This window comes from Patella vulgata, chromosome 5, assembly GCF_932274485.2.
Source record: "Patella vulgata chromosome 5, xgPatVulg1.2, whole genome shotgun sequence".
Lineage (NCBI taxonomy): Eukaryota > Metazoa > Mollusca > Gastropoda > Patellidae > Patella > Patella vulgata.
The window spans coordinates 37,397,452-37,421,758 of record NC_065883.2 but is presented as its reverse complement, the minus strand read 5'-3'; the positions used below and the strand labels follow the sequence as shown (position 1 = coordinate 37,421,758).

At 38.0% G+C, this 24,307-nt stretch overlaps 1 protein-coding gene across 6 annotated transcripts in view; it reads right to left on the bottom strand.

Annotated features, from left to right (window-relative positions):
- LOC126820654 (ribosome-releasing factor 2, mitochondrial) overlaps positions 1–23,786 on the bottom strand; it is a 102,325-nt gene extending 78,539 nt beyond the window's left edge. For 4 of the 6 annotated variants that reach the window (XR_007680056.2, XM_050548754.2, XM_050548751.2 and 1 more), the window contains exon 1: positions 22,525–23,786. Coding sequence is in view for 5 of the 6 variants with exons in the window: in XM_050548754.2 (XP_050404711.1) it covers positions 22,525–22,786 (262 nt within the window). In the remaining variant the exon portion in view is untranslated. The remainder of the gene's footprint in view (positions 1–22,524) is intronic. The other 2 variants (XM_050548750.2, XM_050548749.1) reach the window with 2 other exon arrangements.
- Positions 23,787–24,307: the final 521 nt, after the last annotated feature.

Sequence of the window (24,307 nt, the reverse complement as noted above, 5' to 3'; positions counted from 1 at the left end):
TATATAAACTATTAAAACTAGTCATAATGTTTAAAAGTCTTTTAGATGGAAAAGAATCCCTGCAAGAATTAGCCATAATGGAATCTATCAGTATTGAAGCTGATATCCGAAAGATATTACCTAATAAGTTATCATAACGATATATTTTGGACAAGGTTAACAAACACTTTAAAGCTCATAGAACCAATAGCTCAAGCAATAACTGAAGTAGAAGGAGATAAAGCAATTCTATCTGATGTGTTTAGAATTTTCAATGAATTGGAAACAAAACTTACTGAAAATGTCCAGCAATGCCCCCTTACAAAAGCTGAAGAGAAGTCCGTACCTGGATTTTTACAGAAAAGAAAGCAATTTTGCCTTAAGCCTATTCATGCCGCTGCCTATATGCTAGATCCCAACCGTTACTGAAATGCTTTACCTGTTGGTGATATGGAAATTGATAAAGAATATGGATTCATTAGTTCCCTTGCATCACACTACAAACTTAATGAAAGCAAAGTAATGGCTAGTTTGGCTAAATATCGGTCAAAAGATGGATTGTGGAAAGAAGAAAGTATTTGGGCATCATCAAAAGAAGCTTGCAATAAAAGGCAATACAAATCGATAAATATAGTACGCACAAAGAATAGTCTTTTCAGCAGTATAAAGAATTAATAAGTACTCTGTTGTCACTGTTTTTTTTTATTTCTGTGCTTCATGAGGAGATAATAACACAAGTATAAGTAGGCTACAAAGAAAACAAATGTACTAAAACAAACACAATCATCAATTTATTAAAACAATACTTTATTATTTCAAAAACATTGGTCCGAGTGGTCTTCTGTCTTGGTCCGACTGTAAAAGGAATGGCCAAATTGTCTGGCAGTTTCGGTTTGATTTTCATGAAATTAGAGCTCGACCATCATTAGGATGTAACCATGAAATATTTAAACAATTTTTAAAATCAAATAAAAATTGTGATTCTATGCGAGTCAACAGTCAACAAGCTAATATAATGATTTTTTCCTACAATCAGGGGCCATAATCCAGGAAATATCAAAAGGATCAGAGATCTTTGGGACATAAACACATGTTTTAAGTTTCATCATGGAACTTGTAATACAGGTCCATGGTTTCATCAAAATCTGATCTAAATTGTGACATCTAGCGAGGGTCCACAACCTTAAAATTACATACTATAACACTATTTGCATACATAGAGCGGCCATTTTGTCTCAGTTTTGGTATATTCACTAAATTCGAAGTTGAGCATCAATAGGTTGTAACAGTGATATATTTAAACATTTTATTGAAATCGGATAAAAATTGTGACCTGTAGAGTGTTCACAAACAATTGTGGATGGACGGACAGGATCGACGACAATGTACGTCCACATGAAAATGTGGGTTTTTAAAAACGTGATTTTTTGTCCAATCAAGGGCCATAATTCAGGAAGTTATGGTGCGATATGCGCGAATATCGAAAGGAACCGAGATCTTTGGGTTATAAACTTACATTTCAAGTTTCAACAAAATCAGATAAAAATTGTGACCTCTATAGGCTCCACAACCTTGATATACCATATTTTTTACGCTCCTTGAGAACGAATGGCGGCCATTTTGTCTGTCAGTTTTGGGCCGATTTTCACGAAATTCAAACTCAGCCGTCCTTAGGTTTTAACGGTGATATAATAATACGTTTTTTTAAATCAGATAAAAATTATGACCTCTATAGGGTCCACAAGCTAAAACATACAATCAGGGGCCATAATTCAGGAAGTTACGCTCTGATATGTGCGAATATCGAAAGGAACCGAGATCTTTGGGTTATAATCATACATTTCAAGTTTAAACTTAATCGGATAAAAGTTGTGACCTCTATAGGGTCCACAACCTTGATATACCATATTTTTAAGCTATTTGAGAACGAGGGGCGGCCATTTTGTCTGTCAGTTTTGGGCCGATTTTCACGAAATTCGAATTCCGCCATCCTTAGGGTGTAACGATGATATAATAATACGTTTTTTTAAATCGGATAAAAATTATGACCTCTATAGGGTTCACAAGCTAAAAACGAAATTTTTCGTACAATCAGGGGCCATAATTCAGGAAGTTACGATCCGATATGCGCGAATATCGAAAGGAACCGAGATCTTTGGGTTATAAACTTATATTTCAAAAATCAACAAAATCGGATAAAAATTGTGACCTCTATAGGGTCCGCAAGCTAAAAATATGATTTTTCGTACAAACAGGGGCCATAATCTATGAAGTTTCAATCCGATACATGCCAATATCGAAAGCAACCAAGATCATAGGGTGATAAACCTATATTGCAAGTTTCATTGAAATCGGATAAAAATTGTGACCTGTAGACTGTTCACAAACAATTGTGGACGGACGGACGGACAGGGGCGACGACAATATACGTCCACATGAAAATGTGGGCGTATAAAAAAGGAGTTGGTTACAAAAAACGAAAGAATCATTTGTTTAGAAAATGAAAAAGTTGAACTTGAAGAGGTTATTGAGGAACTAACTAGTCAACAGACCAGTGGCCTTCAAAAGCAAACCAAGAAAGATGGAAAAATCTACAACGTTGCCACACGAAGGATGGTTTATGATGCTGTGGTAAACCAGGTTCCCACCCAAAATATTCCGCCTCTGATTACGAGTTATTCGAAACAGACTGGAGAAACACTAACTGCTGTGCCACATCGCATAACAGTGGAAGAGACGACAAGAGAATAAGATTCGATATCAGACCTCAAAACCTCAGAACTATTGATGAAAACAACTAACCTTACTCTAGGATTTGATGCCATAACCCAAGAAGGAACCCATATTAATAGCATTCATCTGACATCAAAATCTGAGTGCCAGATAGTGTATGTTGATGAACTAGCTCGAGGGACGGCGGAGGATTATAGTGATCACGTCATTTCGTCTATAGACAATTTGGCCAAAGTGTACGCAGATTTCCATGAGGAGGACTATCAGCATTGTAGAAATACAATGATTTATCACATTTCTAATACATTGACTGACAGAGTGTGTGTAAACCATGCAAGTATTAGGAAGATTAATGAAAATTGGGGAAAAACTCTAAATGAACTGAATTGCCATCTTCATCCTTTGGATACTATAGCCAGCTCATGTAGATGAGCACTGAAGTCACACGAGACAGCCAAAGGTCAGCTATTTGGTAAAGATTGTATTGCAGGAAACCTTGTGCTTCAAATCAACAACTTTAGGTATAAGGGCGCGAAAGGTGACCTAAAAGGCTTTTTAACATTTTTAAACGACAACGGTCTACCAAAAGGGATTATCCCAAGATACCGAGGGAATAGACTTCACATTCTTTTCCATATTTGTGGCAAATTTATAGAGCACTATGACTTGTTGCTGAACTTCTTCACAACCGGAACAGTCTCCTGTGGCGGGCTGCAGACGTCCATTCGAAATTATTTCGAAAACCAAAACTGCACAAATCCAAATGCAGGTTTTAGGCCTTCTTGGCAAACTACTCACAGGGCCATGGATGCAGACATTCTACACTGCAGCAGCCAACAAAATCGGCCATATCGAGGCACCGAAATCAGAAATATCGAGGGAATTGATGTCGTGAAGAGGGTACTGGCTGCACTTAAGGAGGCAAAGGAGGAACCACTTGGCCTTTTTACCAGGCAGAAAGATTTCTTTGAAGGGGAGCTCAGTCATGCTGACAAAACACTTGTTAGTCTTCAAGTTCGACCTATCAGTCCTTCTTGAGCAAAGACCTGTTGTAGGGGGTCAAATTATCTATAAAACGACCACACAAGGGTTCAGTTTCACAACAGTTTATTTGATATTCAGTAAAAAAACCCCTAAAAGCAGACAATTTCAATATAAGTTATACAATCAACACATAAAATCAATGTGTTCATTTCATTAAAATAACATATTACATATTAATATTAAAACACCTCTAAATACTATCTATATATACTTATATATATACTTATATATACTTAATTTATAATATCAATACTTTAAAGGAAAAACTACCTCCTGTTAACCAGTATGGAATACACAGGTATAAACTAATTAATCTTACTATTACTAATAGAAATAGGTTCTTGCCCAAGAAGGGGTTTTTAAATGAAAGTAGCCAGAAACTGGAATGAGGTGAAGTACCTTATACTCTTTCTGTAAATAAAATATGGGGTATTGTATATTAAATGTGTGAAAGAATGTGTATCGACAATAAATGTATTATTAAAGCGAAATGCTTTAATATTGTTAATTCTCTTGCTTGTATGCAATGTACTTGCAGAATGTAATTAATAAAAACCAGATTAACTTTAACTTATTTGAAAACTTTACTAAAACCAACATGGCCGCCACTTTAACAAAGACCATTTAACTAATGAAATATATATATATATATAAGATGAATATTAACACGTACCTTTAACTGTAAACAACAAATCTGTAGATAATAATGCTACTAATAAATACTATTACACACGATTAATGAAAATAACAATCGAATCGACAAGAAACTCTAAATATAAAAATGATACCAAGGTTGGATGAAACATACAACTTTACTCTACCAAATTCTATCTAATAGTGACCAAGGTGATTTTACAAACAACTCCAAGAAACCTTCGGGTCAAAGGTGAAAATGAAACACCAGTGAGCAGGTTGAGTGAACTCTAACTCACTGTATACCTTTAAGAAGAGTGTATAGAACAGGACAGTTTAAAGATGCAGTGAAGTGTAACATATTATCTAAGATTAAATTAGAATTTTGACCATATTAAAATGTCCATACAATAAATAAAATTACTCTACTACAGATCGTTGAAGAGATGATTTCAGTATGTTTGACCACCATTGTAGCTGTCGTGGAAAGACAATATGCCCGCTAATTTGCTATGGACATCACCGAGAATCTGAAAGAAGAAACCCTGTCTGCAAGAAGCCACAATATTGATGTAGAAGAGGGGATTGGCATGTTTAGCGTTGGTCAAGGGAGAGCAAAGCATGCTAATGTTGATTTCTTAGCCGCCAAAATGAAAGCCAAAAAGAATAGAGTTATGTCATACCTAGATGACATGTTTCAAGACAGACAGGAAAGAGTTGTGAGCTGGGCTATATCGAGGTCAAGAAATAAAAGGAAAGTTACCAGACAGAAACAAATTGAGGTTAAAAGGCAGTTATCTTTGAGAGGGGCTTTGAAAAAGCAGAAGAGGAATGAAAAAGAACTCAAGGAGATTGAAAAGAAAGTGGAAACAGTTGATGCGAATCAGATACCAACTGTGTTTCCGGATATCTCTGCCGAAATTCATGACAACTTGAAGGAAATTCTAACTGGTACACTTGTTGGCAGGAACATTTGCCACACATGGTATGACAGGGATATGAACACATTGTATATAATGGTAGAATAGAAAAACTGAAAAAGAAGAGGGGAAAGAAATGTTATAGTATAGCATACTTGTCGGCTCAGGAAACATGAAGAGGTGACTGACTATTTAATTTTTCAATCAGCTCTTGTTGCTGATCTGATTTGTGGAGACTTAATTTTGTGCTGAACATTCCACTAGACAGTTTCAGTGAAAGTTAATTACCAACTGGAGTTTATGGCAGGTGTTTATGGTCAACATTGTATTTTTAGATAAAAATTAAATATGCTGTACAAATTGATAAAATTGATTCTGTTGTTCTTTAGGCCAATGAAAAAATAACTTAGTGATCATTCCTGCCCAACCCTCGAGATAGGCCCTGACCTAAATTATATTTTATTTTTTTTTTAAATTTAAAAACACAGATAATCCATCCACAAATGCATGCCATGTGCCACAGCTCCACTTTCGTGACCTTAACAGGTGGTCCCTCTAGCTACTATCAGCTTGATGAACACTTTGCACATACGAAGTTGTCATTTTCCAAAGTGTGCTAAGCATTGTTTGGCATCTTGTTGATCTTTATGTTAAAAAAAAAATAATTATAAATTAAAAAAAAAACACCTTGTTTGACCAAATTCAATTTTCAAATCCAGGAAATGATCACCAATTTTTTTTAAATTGGCCTTTATTCTGAAAGGGCATTATTTCTGCTTTAAAATGACACCAACCTTTTGAAATTGTTAAAAATATAAGAAAGTTATAACGATTTTAGTAATACCACAAAACGCCTAAATCCGGTCACAAAGTCAAATTGCGCGGCCGTAATTTTCAAATTCAAAAGGATGATCACCAATGTTTTTTTTTTTAATTGGCCTTAATTCTAAAAGGGCATTATTTCAGCTTTAAAATGATACCAAACTTTTGAAATTGGTTAAAAAAAAATAAGAAAGTTATAACGATTTTAGTAATATGACAAAACGCCTAAATCTGGACACAAAGTCAAATTGTGCACTCTATTGTTTTTCCATTAGCCTAATTAGCCGTAAAGATAGGTTGCCAGGCAACAAAACATACGCCCACAGCAGCTAAATCGTCCGAGCGGTCGTCAAGGATTGTTGCATATTTATTCCTTTGTAGGTAATTCGGGGCCTTTACAAGACAGTTCCATACATAGGCGTACGGGAAATTTTTGACTGGGGGGGTTGTGGTGGTTGGTGCCCAAAAAATGTAGTTAGGTTCTTAGTATGTTACATAAAAATAACAAATTCGCTGTTAAATTGGACACATTCAAGAACGCAATATTTTTTATACAACTTTTACAAAGTACAATTGTGTGCCCAAATTTTCCCAGCATTTGGTGCCCAAAATGGGGGGGCAGCCACCCCCCAGCCCCCCCCAGCTCGTACGCCTATGGTTCCATACAGATCAAATTATAAATTTTGTCGTTTGAGGGTTTACAAGGTTCTACAAACTGAAACAAGGGTTTCAACTCTGGAAGTAATCTACAGAAATTGTTGAAATTTGACAGGCTTTTTCGTTTTACTAATTTAAATAATGCATATAAATTTCATACAGATCACATGATCACTTTTGTCATTGAAATGTTCACAATCGCCATAACTCGAGAAATTATTGACGGAAATTGCTGAAATTCAATAGACCTGTTTCACAAATTTAAATGATGCATATAAATTTCATACATATCGGATGATAACTCTCATCAATCGAGCATTAACAAGGTTTAACAAAGTGAAACAAGGGCAATAACTCTAGAAGTAATTATTGTAAATTGCTGAAATTCAATAGGCTTTTTCGTTTCACTAATTTAAATCATGCATATAAATTTCACAAAGATCGGGTGATAACTTTTTGCGTTAGAGCGTTCACAAGGATCAATAAAGTGAAACAAGGGCCATAACTCTAGACATGATAAATGGAAATTGCTGAAATTCAATAGGATTCTCCGTTCCACTAATCTAAATAATGCATAGTTCACAAGGTTCAATAAAGTGAAACAAGGGCCATAACTCTGAACGTAATAGGCTTCAATAGGCTTCCTCGTTTCACTAACTTAAATATTGCATATAAATTTCACAAAGATCGTATGTTAACTTTTAACTTTTGGCATTAGAGCGTTCACATGGTTCAATAAAGTGAAACAAGGGCCATAACTCTAGACATAATAAACGAAAATTGCTGAAATTCAATAGGATTCTTCGTCTCACTAATTTAAATAATTCATATAGTTTTCAGAAAGATCGAATGATAACTTTTGACGTAAGAGCGTTCACAAGGATCAATAAAGTGAAACAAGGGCCATAACTCTAGACGTAATAAACGGAAATTGTTGAAATTCAATAGGCTTCTTCGTTTCAGTAACCTAAATAATGCATATAAATTTCAGAAAGATCGGATGATAACTTTTGACGTTAGAGCGTTCACAAGGATCAATAAAGTGAAACAAGGGCCATAACTCTAGACGTAATAAACGGGAATTGCTGAAATCCAATAGGCTTCTTTGTTTCAGCAATCTAAATAATGCATATAAATTTCAGAAAGATCGGATGATAACTTTTGACGTGAGAGCGTTCACAAGGATCAATAAAGTGAAACAAGGGCCATAACTCTGGAAGTAATCTACAGAAATTGTTGAAATTTGACAGGCTTTTTCGTTCACAAGGATCAATAAAGTGAAACAAGGGCCATAACTCTAGACGTAATAAACGGAAATTGCCGAAATTCAATAGGCTTCTTCGTTTCAGTAATCTAAATAATGCATATAAATTTCAGAAAGACCGGATGATAACTTTTGGCATTAGAGCGTTCACAAGGTTCAATAAAGTGAAATCGCTGAAATTCAATAGGCTTCTTCGTTTCACTAATTTAAATAATGCATGTAAATTTCAGAAAGATCGGATGATAACTTTTGGAGTTAGAGCGTTCACAAGGTTCAATAAAGTGAAACAAGAGCCATAACTCTAGACGTAATAAACAGAAATTGTTGAAATTCAATAGGCTTCTTCGTTTCACTAACTTAAATATTGCATATTGCATAACTCTGGACGTAATAAATGTAAACAACATATATCAATTTTAGAACAATTGGATGATAACTTTTGGCGTTAGAGTGTTCACAAGAAATTGTGGTTGATGGACGGACGGACCGACCGACGGACGGGGGCGACGGCAATATACGTCCACATTTCAATGTGGGCGTATAAAAATGCCTAATTAGACACCTTTGATAAGCTGTAACTTTCTTAATTTTTACCCTCTAAACAAAAAGCGATTATTCATAAAATCAAGCGCCATAATTCAAGAATTTACGATCCGATATGTGCGAATATGGACAGGAACCAAGATCTTTGGGTTATAAAGATATACCAAGTTTCATTAAAATCGGATTAACAACCTTGAAATATCATATATTTACACTATTTGTGTATGAGGGGTGGCCATTTTGTCTGGCAGTTTTGGTCCGATTTTCACGAAATTCTAACTCACCCGTCATTTGGGTGTAACGGTGAAATATTTTTCAATCGGATAAAGATAGGTTGCCAGGCAACGAAACATACGCCCACAGCAGCTAAATTGTCTGGGCAGTCAACAAGTGTTGTCGCATATTTTTTACTTTTTTTGGTAATGAAACATTTATAATACACTAAAATCTGATTAAGAGTAACAACTAACTCATGAAGTAATTATCAATCTGAAGTCAATCGGATGATAACTTTAGCCTCTAGAGCGTCACAAGGTTTTTCAAAGTGATCAAGGGCCATAACTTTGGCAGTAATTAATGGAAATCGTTGAAAATCAATAGGAATGAATGAATGAAATATGGTTTTATGGCACGTCAGCTCCAACCGGGCTATATTGCGCCAAACATATGGTGGATCTGAGACAAATTAAAACAATATCACATAAATGAATTTATATATGTAAATAAAAACAAATATCACAGAAAATATATTAATTAAAAATAAATATAACAAATCTTTTACATATATAAATATTTAAAACGATATACATGATTAAATATATACAATTAAAATTGATTATAAAAGTTTGTCTCTTTTAAAAATGTTAGCACTTTGTCATATAGCTCCGGTTGAGCAAATAGCTGACGTACTGACTGGCAACGGTAATATTTAGATCTAATGTTCTTGAGATGTTTGCACTCAATCAAGATGTGTTTCACTGTCAAAGGAACATGACAGTGAACACATTCCGGTTGAGGCTCTCGCTTCAAAATGAAAATATGAGTTAAAAAAGTATGACCAATGCGACTTCATCCCTCCTGTTGGTTCTATAGGAGTTGGGCCAATCTCCTAGGAGAGGCTTAATGTGATGAAGTTTATTTGTGCCTGCAAAATCCCAAGACCGTTGCCAGCGGTCATAAATAAAATGATTTATACACGAATTAAAATCTTTATATGGTATTAAAAAGGGTGATTGGGGAAGATCTAAAGCAGCTTTGGCAGCAAAATCTGCTTGATCATTCCCCCTTATATCTACGTGACTGGGGAGCCAGCAAAAGACGACGTCTTTACTGTTGAACTCGTATGATAATAGCAGATGATAAACATCTGCTACTAATGGGTGTTCAAGCTGTTTGTTGTTAATTGCTTGAAGCGAGGACAGAGAATCAGTAAAGATGATATACTTTAAAGATGAAGAGGATTGTATGAACTCCAAGGCCTGAAGAATGGCCTGGAGCTCAGCTGTAAATATTGAAGCAGCAGGTGGAAGACACACAGAAATGGTCTCAGATGGCGTCACGGTAGCCGAGGCTACCCGATCACCATCTTTAGAACCATCTGTGTAAATAGGAGCATAATCACCATACTTAGACCTTAACTCTCTAAAGAGAGATTGGAACACCGTAGAGCTAGTATCTCTCTTTTTATGTTGAGTTAGATCGAAATCGATCTTTGGGGGAGATATAGCCCACGGTGGAGTCCTAAAGACAGGGGTATTCGCAATACTGTCAAGGCTGATACCAGCCTCAGACAAAAGGGGTTGTATGCGAATACCGAATGATGGAATAACATTAGTCTTCACCAGATACAAATGCTCATAAAGAGGTCTAAATATGGTGTTAAATGAAATGTGATTCGGAAGTGATGCTATTTTCGTAGCATACTGCAGGGCCAGTTTATCACGTCTGTTGTGCAATGAGGGCTCATGCGCCTCGACGTATAAACTGTCCACTGGAGATGTACGAAATGCTCCTAAACTGATTCTAAGTCCCTGGTTGTGTATGGTGTCGAGCTCTTTGAGATAAGACTCGCGGGCAGACCCATACACAATACACCCATAATCCAGTTTTGATCTTATTAAAGCTCGATATAATCGGAGCAAGACCTTACGGTCTGCTCCCCAGTCAGTATTTGATAAGACTCTCAATATGTTGAGGGCTTTCAGACATTTCTTTTTTAGGCTTTTAATGTGGGGGATAAATGATAATTTCTTATCAAATATCAGCCCCAGAAATTTGGTTTCATCCACAACTGGAAGGCGGTTGCCATCCAAATAAAGTTCTGGATCTGGATGCAAACCTCGTTTCTGACAGAAATGCATGCAGACAGTCTTGGATTTCGAAAAACGAAATCCATTTTCGGTTGCCCATTGTTGAAGTGAATTCAAACAAAGCTGCAACTTACGTTCGATTATCCGCATGTCTGTAGAACCATAGCACATCTGAAAGTCATCAACATAAAGAGCGCCGTTTGTACCTGGTTTAAGGCACGCTGGGATAGTATTAATTTTAATTGCAAACAATGTTGGAGATAAAATACTTCCCTGTGGAACTCCCATTTCCTGAGGAAATGGGTCAGAGAATATTGATCCCATGACCTATCTTCCAGGAAATTTTTAGTGAAGATAGGTAAGCGACCTCGTAGGCCGAGGTTATGGAGGTCGCGCATGATACCGTGTTTCCACGTTGTATCATATGCTTTCTCCAGATCAAAAAATATTGCAACTAAATGTTGCTTCTGGATGAAAGCATCCCTGACGAACGTTTCAAATCGAACGAGATGATCAAGAGTGCTCCTTTGGGACCTAAATCCACATTGGAGGTCAGTAATGAGGTTGTTGGACTCTAGGTACCAAACAAGCCTTCGATTGATCAATCTCCCCATGGTTTTGCAAATACAGCTAGTTAAAGCAATCGGACGATAGTTGGTAGGATTCGTATGATCTTTACCGGGTTTAGGGATGGGAATTATTGTGGCTTCATGCCACGAAGGGGGGAATTTCCCATCAACCCAAATCCGGTTAAAAAGATCCAGTAAAATTAAGAGAGTGGAAAAAGGTAAATGTTTAAGAATTTGGTAGTGTATTTCATCTGGCCCAGTTGCAGTATCTCGAGCTCGCTTTAGCGAATCCCGAAGCTCTGCAATGGAAAAGGTATCATTGTAACATTCATCATTGCGGGACTTGAAATTAAGTCGCCTTTTCTCCTGTTGTTTTCTAATGCCTCGAAAGGCATCGGAGGAGAAATTGGATGATGAATTAAATGAAAAAGTACTGGCCAGAGAATTAGCAATATCAGGAAATGTTGTTAAGGTGGTATTATCAACATTTAAATGATTAACTGATAATGCACTACTTTTACCTTTAATCCTACGAATCCTATCCCATACCGACTTAGATGTGGTACGGGAATTAATCCTTGAGACGTAACCTTGCCATGAAGATTTCTTTGCTTGACGTATGGTTCTACGAGCCTTCGCCCGGACCATCTGGTATGCCGCAATATTCTCCATGGAAGGATGGTTCTTTAATCGCCTCAGGATGCGATCACGCTCTTTAAGAGCGGATTTGCAGTCATCGTTGTACCATGGTTTATTGAAACGTTTTGGTGTAGTCGTGGTTTTTGGAATCGCCTGCTCAGCCACATCTTGAAGAATTGAAGTGAATAAGGCCATGGGCTCATCTGCATCTTCTAACTCCTTTGTATCAAAAGAGAAGAGACACAAAGATTCGAAAAGAGCCCAATCGGCCTTATACAACTTCCACCTCTGAGGTCTTTCGACCGGAGAGGGACCATTATTATCAATCAAGATAGGAAAGTGGTCACTACCACATAGATCTTTATTTACCCTCCATGAAAAATCCTGAAACAGGACCGGAGAGCAAATGGTGAGATCTAGGGAAGAAAAAGAAGCTGTGGCAGGATGTAGATAAGTAGGCGAGTCATCATTTAATAAACACAAATTATTAATGTTAATGAAGTCCGCTATTTGTTTACCTCTGTTGTTATCATCTGGACTACCCGAGAGCGAATGATGACCATTGAAATCCCCCGTAATAATAAACGGGAGAGGAAGCTGTGCAACAAGGTCATCAAGATCTCTGGGATTAAGATGTAAACTGGGTGGAAGATATACAGTGCAGAGTGTTAGAGGAATATGCAAAGTCACCCTAACTGCAACTGCCTGTAAAGGCGAGTTGAGGGTGACTTGACTCTGAGGTATATCTCCATTAAGAATAATAGAAACACCCCCATGAGCTCTACCATCACCAACTGCGTGATGATGATAACCAACAAATTGTCTAAAAGACAAAGTGTCAGAATTCCTCAAAAAAGTTTCCTGTAAACAAATAGCTAAAGGATTATACTTTTGAATTAAAAGATGAACTTCATTAAAATTTGGTTTTAAACCACGACAATTCCATTGAATAATGGAATTTACCATTGTCAGGGATAATTTATTGGTGGCGGTTTACCGCTGATGGGGTCATTACGGACCCCCTCTACGGTAATACCGTCCATCAGATCAACCCCATATTTAGTGAAATGGATAATAGGGTCTTGTGAACCCTTTTTACCCTTCTCACGCAACTTTGCTAATTTTCTTTGTCTTGAAGAAATGTATATTTTTTCCTGTGAGGGTGGGATAGCCGTTGACTGCGATCCTGACCCAGTGGACCTGGGATCAGGAGTTGCAGCTTTCGACTTATCCACGGAAGGCGGTTCCTTGCCATTCTGGGCAGAAGAATTGAGATTGGTCCCAATAACTTCAGTTTGGAGCAAGGAAGATGAACCCTCACCAGGCAAGGACAAAGTTGTTTGAATCGAGCTCTCACATAAATGAGAAGAGCTCGAAGCCCCTTTATTTTGATCTGATGTCATCAAAGTCTTAAGTTCCTGCTTATCAGGCCAGGTTAAATCTGTCTGAACGCAGATGGATTTGGTAGAAACTTTAACTGCACTTGCAAATGATTTCCCTTGTGGTGCAATAGGGAAAGGTGCAGTTAAATCTACCTGCTTTCTAGCATCAAAATATGGTATTTTTCGTTCAGACATGACCTGTTGGATTCTTTTCTCTTTTTGCCATATTGGACACTCACGGGAATAAGCAAAGTGCTTTCCCTTGCAGTTAACACACCAAAATTCCGCCTGGCAGGTAGCACTCTCATGGCCATCATGACCACAACGAGCGCAGGTGTCTTTACCTCTGCAGACGGTTTTACTGTGTCCAAACTTTTGGCACTTGTAGCAACGAAGAGGATTGGATATATAAGAATCCACAGGTATGTTTAAATAACCTGCCTTGAGAGTCTTTGGTATGTCGGGACGATTGAATGTGAGGATGTAGGTGCTTGTTGGAATCACCTTATCTCCTCGACGAACACTAATTCTTTTGACGTGTTGTACACCTTGAGAAGAAAGGTATTCTACCATTTCTTCCTCACTGCTGCCTTCAAGGTCCCGGCAACGTATTACACCTCTACTAGAATTTAAAGACCTATGGGGAGACACCTTAATAGGAATGTCTGCCAAAGATGATGATTTCAGAAGCATGGTAGCATGCTGTTCTTTGGCACACTCTATTAAGAGTGTTCCATTCTTAAGTTTTTTGATAGCCTTGGGCTCACCGGCCAAGCCAGCTATGCCCTTGGTTATCAAAAATGGTGACACTTTTGATAGGTCTTTCGAGGGACTCTCAATTAAGAGGAACCTCGGCCAAGACTTTGACATTTTAGAATTATTACTAAATATATTAGAAACGTCCTCTGAACTCGAACGTTTCTGTTTATTTTTATTGTCTTTGATTATTGGGGTGGGGGGGATTGGGGAATCCATGAAGTATTTTTTTAAAAGATTCACCCCTCGTCGTCCCCCAGGTTACTGCCCTGCCTACTAAGGGGAGGACTAGCGCGGATATCCGGCGCGTGGCCTCAGGGCTCAACGAGGGGTATACTCAAGCCAGAAAGTAAAAATACTTATCTAACCTGATTGACCCAAGCCGCTGCTCTGTAGAATGTACCTAGGACACAAAGGTAAACCTGCTGAGTATGGAAAACAACAAAGCATTGGAAATGAGAAATGTACATTCTACAGAGCTAAAAACGACCAAAGCCGATTGATCAGAGTGGGCCACTCTGACCTCCCGTCTAGGTGAACCATGGGCCAAAGTAATGTGTTGCAGAGAAAGGGCTCGCAAGCCAAATCCCCGCTCAATTACCAGGATTCCACTCTCCACCGACACGGGTCGCAACGCACGGCAAACACGTTGCCCCATTACAGGGATCCTTTTAGTCGCCTTTTACGACACGCAGGACATACGAAGGGTATATTCTTATCACCCCCTACACCCCAGGGGGGGAGAAAATCAATAGGATTCTTTGTCTCATGACCTCAAACACTGTGTATAAATTTAAAGTCAATCGGTTATTAACTTTAGCCTCTAAATCCACAAGATTTTTCCAAGTGATCAAGGGTCATAACTCTGGCAGTATTTATCGGAAATCGCTGAAAATCAATAGGCTTGTTCGTCTCATGACCTTAAACACTGTGTATAAATTTAAAGTTAATTGGATTAACTTTGACCTCTAGAGCGTACACAAGATTTTTTGAAGTTATCAAGGGCCAGAACTCTGGCAGTAATTATCAGAAATCGCTGAAAATCAATAGGATTCTTTGTCTCATGACCTTAGACACTGTGTATAAATTTAAAGTTAATTGGATATTAACTTTAGCCTTTTGAGCGTCCACAACCAATTGTGGACGCCGGACGGACGGACGGACGGGGGCGACAACAATATACGACCACATTTCAACCAAAATTATGGTGTAATGGTGATATATTTAAGCGGTTTTTTTTTTTAAATCGTATAATAATTGTGACCTCTCGAGGGACCTCAAGCTAAAAACGCAATTTTTCGTACAATCAAGGGCCATAATTCAGGAAGTTACGATCTGATATGCGCAAATATCAACAGGAACCAAGATCTTTGAGTTATAAACATGAATTTCAAGTTTCTTCAAAATTGGATCAAAATATATACACTATTTACATATGACAGGTGGCCATTTTGTTCGGCAGTTTTGGTCCAATTTTCACGAAATTCGAATTCAACCATCATTAGGGTATAATGGTGATATACTAAAACGTTTTGTTAAATCGGATAAAAATTGTGACCTCTAGAGGGACCACAAGCTAAGAGTGCAATTTTTCGTACAATCAGGGGCCATAATTCAGGAAGTTACGACCCGATATACGCGAATATCGAAAGGAACCAAGATCTTTAGAATATAAACATGTATTTCAAGTTTCATCAAAATCGGATCAAAATCATGACCTCTAGAGGATCCACAACCTTGATATACTACATTTTTACACTACATGTACTTGCGTACGAGGAGTGGCCATTTTGTTCATCAGTTTTAGTCTGATATTCACAAAATTCGAACTCAAGCATCATTACAGTGTAATGGTGATATATTCAAACCTTTTTTTAAATCGGATAATAATTGTGACCTCTAGAGGGACCACAAGCTAAAAATGCCATTTTGCGTACAATCAGGGGCCATATTTCAGGAAGTTATGATCCAATATGCGCATATATCAAAAGGAACCAAGATCTTTTGGTTATAAACATGCATTTCAAGTTTCATCAAAATCAAATGAAAATTGTGACCTCTAGAGTGTCCACAAGCTAAAAACGTGATTTTTCATACAATCATGGGCAATAATCATTTCAGTTATCGTCCAATATATGCCAATATCGAAAGGAACCGAGACCTTTGGGAGATAGACCTATATTTTATGTTTCGGATAAAAATTGTGACCTGTAGAGTGTCCACAAACAAATTGTGGACGTCCGGACAATATACGCACCCACATGAAAATGTGGGCATATAAAAATTGTGGCCTCTAGAGGGTCCATAACCTTTGTATTACATACTCATACACAATTTGCGTACAAAGAGCCGAGCCTTGAAAATTGTGACCTCTAGAGTGTCCACAAGCTAAAAACATGATTTTTCATACAATCATGGGCAATAATCATTTCAGTTATCGTCCAATATATGCCAATATCGAAAGGAACCGAGACCTTTGGGAGATAGACCTATATTTTATGTTTCGGTTAAATTTGTGACCTGTAGAGTGTCCACAAACAAATTGTGGACGTCCGGACAATATACGCATCCACATGAAAATGTGGGCGTATAAAAATTGTGGCCTCTAGAGGGTCCATAACCTTTGTATTACATACTCATACACAATTTGCGTACAAAGAGCCGAGCCTTGTTTAACATGGTGACTAGGCGGGGCTGCCCCCGCGCACTGGCCAAACTGTGCCGCCTACTGAGCCCAAAAGTTGAAGACTGAGCGGCAAAATACATACCTTTTGAAAATCGCTGACAAGGTTTTTCCCATGTGCTAAGCATGCCTGAGGCTGATAATCTGTCATGTCCCTGGCTGGCCGAACCAGTCAGCAGCCGGCGCAGCGAGGTTCCCGTGGTCTCACTTTGGAACAAGTGTCCTGTCAGTTTCATGTTTGGTATCCGATCAATAGATAAAGTGAAAGTAGAAGTTTGGAAAAGATTTTATTTCGATATTTCTATCATAGTTTTATCGTATTTATATAGTTTTTACCTTTTATGTGACCTTGCTAGGCAGTATGGCTGAAGGTAATGGTCCACCGGACAAAGTAAAGAAATTGTTCGTCCAGATGACATTCGCCTTCACAAAAAAATCGAAGGAAGATGATGAAGATAATGAAACTGATGACAAAAATAATAAAAGATAGGTTGCCAGGCAATGAAACATACGCCCACAGCAGCTAAATCGTCCTAGCGGTCGTCAAGGATTGTCGCATATTTATTCCTTTGTAGGTAACTCACCCGTCATTTGGGTGTAACGGTGAAATATTTTTCAATCTGATAAAGATAGGTTGCCAGGCAACGAAACATACGCCCACAGCAGCTAAATTGTCCGGGCAGTCAACAAGTGTTGTCGCATATTTTTACTTCTTTCGGTAATGAAACATTTATAATACACTAAAATCTGATTAAGAGTAACAACTGTTGTAGTAATTATCAGAAAACCATTAGAATTTGTTTGGTTTTTATAAAGTTCTGCCCCATGCTAACGTTTAGTATACAAAACTTAAAAATATCATGGATTTACCTGTTCAAGTCATAATTCATTGAAAATCAATATACTTGTTCGTCTCAAGCTCTTAATCTCTGGCAGTAATTATCGAAAATCGCTGAAAATCAATAGGCTTCTTCGTCTCATGACCTTAAACACCGTGTATAAATTTAAAGTCAATCGGATATTAACTTTGGCCTTTAGAGGGTGCACAAGATTTTTTGAAGTGATCAAGGGCCATAACTCTGGCAGTAATTATCGAAAATCGCTGAAAATGAATAAACTTCTTTGTCTCATGACCTTAAACACTGTGTATAAATTTAAAGTCAATCGGATATTAACTTTAGTCTCTAGAGCGTCCACAAGATTTTTCAAAGTGATCAAGGGCCATAACTCTGGCAGTAATTATCTGAAATCACTGAAAATCAATAGGCTTCATCGTCTCATGACCTTAAACACTGTGTACAAATTTAAAGACAATCGGATATTAACTTTGACCTGTAGAGCGTCCACAAGATTTTTTTAAGTGATCAAGGGCCATAACTCTGGCAGTAATTATCGGAAATTGCGGAAAATCAATAGGCCACTTCGTTTCATGACCTTAAACACTGTGTATAAATTTAAAGTCAATCGGATATTAACTTTAGCCTCTAGAGCATCCACAAGATTTTTTGAAGTGATCAAGGGCCATAACTCTGGCAGTAATTATCGGAAATCGCCGAAAATCAATAGGCTTCTTCGTTTCATGGCCTTAAACACTGTATATAAATTTAAAGTCAATCGGATGTTAACTTTAGCCTCTAGAGTGTCCACGGACGGACAGACGGGGGCGACGACAATATACAACCACATTTCAATGTAGGCGTATAAAAACGTAAATTAACTATCGAAAATCAAAAGACTAATAGCACTGATGGAGCTGATACAATTCCACCGGTCCCTGTCAATACGTCTAATGATATCGATGGTTGGTAGAGCATTATAAATGTTTAGAGGAAGTTCGTATTGCTGGAAAAAAGGTCTGAAGTGTCAAATATGCAGTGAACACAAGAACGAAGCGATTTGAATGGCCAAAAATCATCAAAACCCAATGGCGGACGGCTGTCGAGCAGAAGAGAAGAAAGCTCTGAAATGGGTAGTTGATCATCTAAAAGGAGCCCCACATGAAGAGGTAAACAGAGTCGCAGAGGCACGAAAACTATGGCTACAGAAATCTACAAAACACCCAATGGTGAAGATTCTAAAAGAAACAGATCGATGTGTGGTGGAAACTCACAAAATTAGCCATAACTGTGCACAATGATTGTAGAGTCAAAATGTTGAGTGCATGGTCATGGGCTTCTCGATCTATGTCTCACCTACATGCGCAAACACAGTTGCGTAATTTGTATACGGAAAATCCGGATACGGATTTCATTCAATTCAACCCCAGCTCGCAAATGATGTTATACAGAAATCCGGATACATATTGGGAAATGTTGCAAGTTGTTTCAGATTTAGAAATGACTAGAGTAATAGAAGCTATGAAAAGTGCTGCTGTACTGGATTACAAATAGATAAATCCACAGACAAATTTTCTGTGAGCAATTTCTTTATTACAGCTAGGTATCTAAATCCACTCGATTTAACCATGGAAGTTGCATATTTGGGTGCATGCCATAGCCCTACGCACAGAGGGCCTGACAAGGACAGCTGTCTAGTGCTTCGGATGAGACGGAAAACCGAAAAATGCACGTAAACGATCCCTTGGCAGTTGGAATTCGATATAAGAGTAGGCAATAGTGCCGCTGCCCGGGCAAAATTTCCCTCATAGCACACTGTATGGCGTATGCCCGTCTTCATTAGCCCAGCATAGGAGGAGAACAGTAGGACGTTAAACCCCATTTCATTTCATTTCATTTATTACTGTCTGGTGTATTGGCCACAGGTCTGATCTAGTCCTAGAGGACTTGGTACACCTGTTTCCTCAACTTTAAAAGATGGAAATCAGATCTCAAGGGTTTGGCTGGGTATTATCGAGCTTCGGGTAGCAGACTCAACGATTTGAATGTGTGTACGCGCCAAAGTGACTAATCAGCACATTGTTTCCCAAAACATCATGAGGTTCGATTCGCTGACGCAATCTGGCCATAGCTGTACTTCGTAACCAACCGTTCATACTGAAACACATGGAAATCATTGCTGCGAAAGGTGATAGGTCTGAGAAGAACCAAGCGAATGAGTCAACAACAACAGGTACGGGTAAAAGATCTACCTTGAATTGCTATATAAGCAAAAGTGATCAAGAATGAAACTAGTGAGTGGGTTGAAAAACTTTTTGTCAGAGTGAGTCGCTGCTGATGCATCGGTCATAGTTAAAGGTATTGTGGAGTTCGCTAACGCTATGAATGCACGTGATATGATTGCCTCTGGTAGAGAATGTGTTGAGGATATTTTTGGTGTTCAATCGGTCAATGAATTCGCGAATGATTGTATTGGTTATTTCGCGACAAATTCAAGTTCATTCTCACGTAATGATTGCGATACTGCGAAGCTGTACAAAATACTAAAAAAATCCACCCAGAAAAGTATATTAAACAAGCTCACGCAAACCTATTTGGTAACATGCCCCCATAGTATGATTACCGAACGTGTGATCTCATCACACACTGAAATAAAGTCGGACAAACGCTCATCCCTCAATAGAGAAACAATGAACTGGATTTTATCATTATGTCTGAACTCTGTGGGAACCGTTAACTTCAATCCCGGACCAGCGGTTTCCGCATTCCTCACTAAAAATGAACGAAGGATGAGACTACCCGATTCTGAACTATATCAAGACAGAGATTTTGTGAAAAAGTTTTTCACGACAGACCACAATTTCTAAAAAAACAATACTGTCTGACTGTAGATGTAGGACGATGTAGATAATGCAAATTTGAGCTTTTAATATTCCAAGTGTGTAGCTTTAAACTTAAATGTCAATACTTGAGCAAGTAGGGTTTAATTATATGACATACCTACTTTGATGTGATAATGTGTCAGCCGCAGCAGTGTTTTGATCTCGATTTTACAGGGTATTAATCAATCCATGGTTTAACAAGATGCCAAAACTAATAGAGTATCAAATCTCCGAAACTATTTTTTAAGTGCTCAGAAATCAAATCTAAGGGAGTCAATTTTCAAAATTTTCTGGGGGAGGGCCCCGCAGACCCACTGCACGGGGTCACACCCGAGGTGCTCGCGGGTGGGGCTTCGCCCGACATTGCCACGCACGACCAAATCCTTAGACGAGGCTCTGCAAAGAGCGGCCATTTTGTCGGGCGGTTTGATTTTCCTGAAATTCAAATTAAACCTTCATTATGGTGGAATGGTGATATATCTTAACGGTTTTTAAAATCAGAAACAAAATTGTGACCTCTAGAGAATCCACAAGCTAAAAATGATATTTTTTCAACCAATAAGTGGCCATAATCTCGGAAGTTATGTTCAGATATGTGTGATTATCAAAAGGAACCAAAATCTTTATGATAGAAACATATATTTAAAGTTTCATCCAAATCGGATAAAAACTGTGGCATACACGTGCCACCATTAATATTCATAAGAATCCCGTCAAGGCTCGCTTATTGATTTGTTCCGAGATTCAGTATATTACAACACAGCAAAATTCTTATACCGTCTTCTGTATAACTGCTACTTTTTAGATGGGGTGACGAATACTATCAACAAATATATGGCCTACCTATGGGTAACCCACTGTTTCCACTACTGTCAGAAGTATTTATGACCAGTTTTGAAAAAGATGCATAACAGCCATCCCCAATCAAACCACTTTTCTGGTACAGGAAAGTGGATGATATATTTGTGATCCTCAATCAAAATGACAACCATGAAACGCTACTTCATTATCTGAACAGTCGACAAACCAGGATAAAATTCACAATGCAAACCAAAATGGATGACAGTCTCCCATTTCTTGATGTCATAGTGACTAAAACTGACAACAAATTCTCTACAACTCACACTGTTCAATACATTCACATTAAATCAAATCATTCACATCAAATTAAGAAGTCTATCATCACCACTTTCACCCAACGAGCCACCAAGATATGTGACAAAGAAAATATATCCACTGAATTAGAACATTTAAGGTACAGATTCATAAATAATAACACTTACATGTACCCCACCCAACTGGTTAACTATTTCATTTCATGGCAAAATCTCACACCGGATTAGAAAAGTGATCAAACAAGATGTGGGCACAGATGTCACCTTCGCAAGTGGCAGAATCATTCAGAATATATTAAAAGCTATAATGGTAAACCACAGCACCGCCCCCCCCCCCCCCAGCCCAAAGGATGCATATGAAATAATGCTCTTGCAAAGAAAAATAGGTAGGTGAAACAAAGGGTCCCCTTTATATGAATAAAAGAGCACAATTCCCTAGCGTCCACCAATCCTATTAAACTCAGTAGTTGTGAGTCCATAAAATTGTCCCTTGTCATTGTGTTAATATATGACATGAACTTTATGTCAGGATTTGGAACCCCACCCTCTTATTCACAACTTCTATATAAACTTACATATTATGTTCCTGCAATAGGCCTATAGTTGGGTTGGTTATTTGAAGGTTGATACATAAATATGCTTTAGTAAGAAAAATACATATTTCTTGGGTTATAAAGGTCAATTTACAAATATCTTTGTAAGTAAATTCCAAATGTGATAAGGCCTAGTTAAACCCCATTTCATTTCATTGCACTTACCCAAATGTGTAGACAAGCCTGTATAATATAGCATTCTTTCTGTAGTGGTAGTTTTACCAGCATCAATGTGGGCCAAAATTCCTATGTTCCTTATAAGTGACATATCCTCTTTTTCTGCTGGCACTCTTGTAGTATGAACACCTTTTCTTTTTGTTGAGCTTTTATTATTAGCAAGGTGTCTCATTTGAATTTTATTTTGACAATAATGTCTTGGCATCTGATGAAAACATCTCAGAATAGTTGATAGTCCACAAATCTTCATGGTTACAAAACAACTGGGAAGTTTCGAAGAATTTCTTTTCAGTACGACAGTAGTAGGGCTACTCTATTAGTGTTACTAGGTAGGTCAAGGTAGAAAAACGTCTGCTTCCACAGGAGAGATATCACAGTATTTTATTTTATTTGCAAACACACGAATGGCAATCATCTTTCAAGTCCAGAGGATTGTGACATGTTGCTCCGTCTGTAGTGAAAAGCGTTCAGCCTAACGGAAATTTGGAGAAAGTTGGATTCGGGAAAATAGTCCACGGGGGAAATTAATTGTGGTCTGATTCCGTTTGTAAATTAGAGTAACCGCCCCTTGATCATAATATGGAGGGTACTCGATTGAACGTTCCGGAATTGAATTCCTTCAATTCCAAAAACAGTGACAAAAGAGTGAAAAGGTGGATTTCGCGCTACAGCGCATGCGTTGACTGAATAAGTAAATATCTCAACCAACCCGTCGTGCAGCCGAAACCTTTTAATTACGTCACGATTCTACTCACACCACCCCCGTTGTTGGGACTGACAGAACTGTGACAGAACTGAATTCCGCGTTACTCGATTGCAATTCTGTCAATTCGGGACGTTCTGGACTGTGAATCGAGCATCCCCAATGTCACAGATCAACAACGTATTCCCCGTTGACTTAATCCCCGTCTCTTAAACCGGCTCTAATATTTGCCCACATTTTTGTTGGATAGAACGCTTTCTACCACAGATGGAGCAATATGTGACAACCTCTTCCTTAAAAGCACGTATGAGGTTCATCATGGAAAACTTGAGATATACAAACTGGAAGTAGAGATCTTACAAACGGGAAATTTTCCGTCCTACATTTCAACATAACCAACCTAACTCTCGTATCCTTCAGCTACAAAATCATGAATATTCACCAAAACCTGGCAGAAAATGTATATTCAAACCATTGTCTTTGATTCTAAAACAAAAAGTCAACAAGATCGCCATGCAAAAAAGCTGTACGGATCCAGAAGCTGACATAGGGGGGGGGGGTCACATTGAAAACATATATACAAAGAATACGCACTTAAGACAATCCTATTTACTAATATTTTGCATTAATGATAAATTACTTTAAACACCGAAAATCACCGGAATTCACTTTGAGAAAATCGAAATCCCCCCCCCCCCCCAACCCAACCCAGTTGTATTTATTTATATTTTGAATTAATTCCTCCCACAAAACTAATTTATTTTAAATGTATAATGCATACGGGCCCCTAATAACTATTTTGATTTCTGCACAGACTCGACGAACACGCCCATTGAATTCCTTTCGGACACGGGCCCTCTGCGTTTGACCGTTTTCTGACCGAGCAGTGTGCGACAGGACCAAGGTAAACGTCCATGATTCAAGCCAAGGTGATAGCCTTCGAAAATGGTTACAGGGTCAAGGTCGTAAGTCAAGGTCAAATGTCCCAAAAATGACTTTGAAAAGTTTGAGTTTAGTTTTCTGTAAGATGACCTTGGCCTACGACTTTGAACCAATTATCTTTTCTGA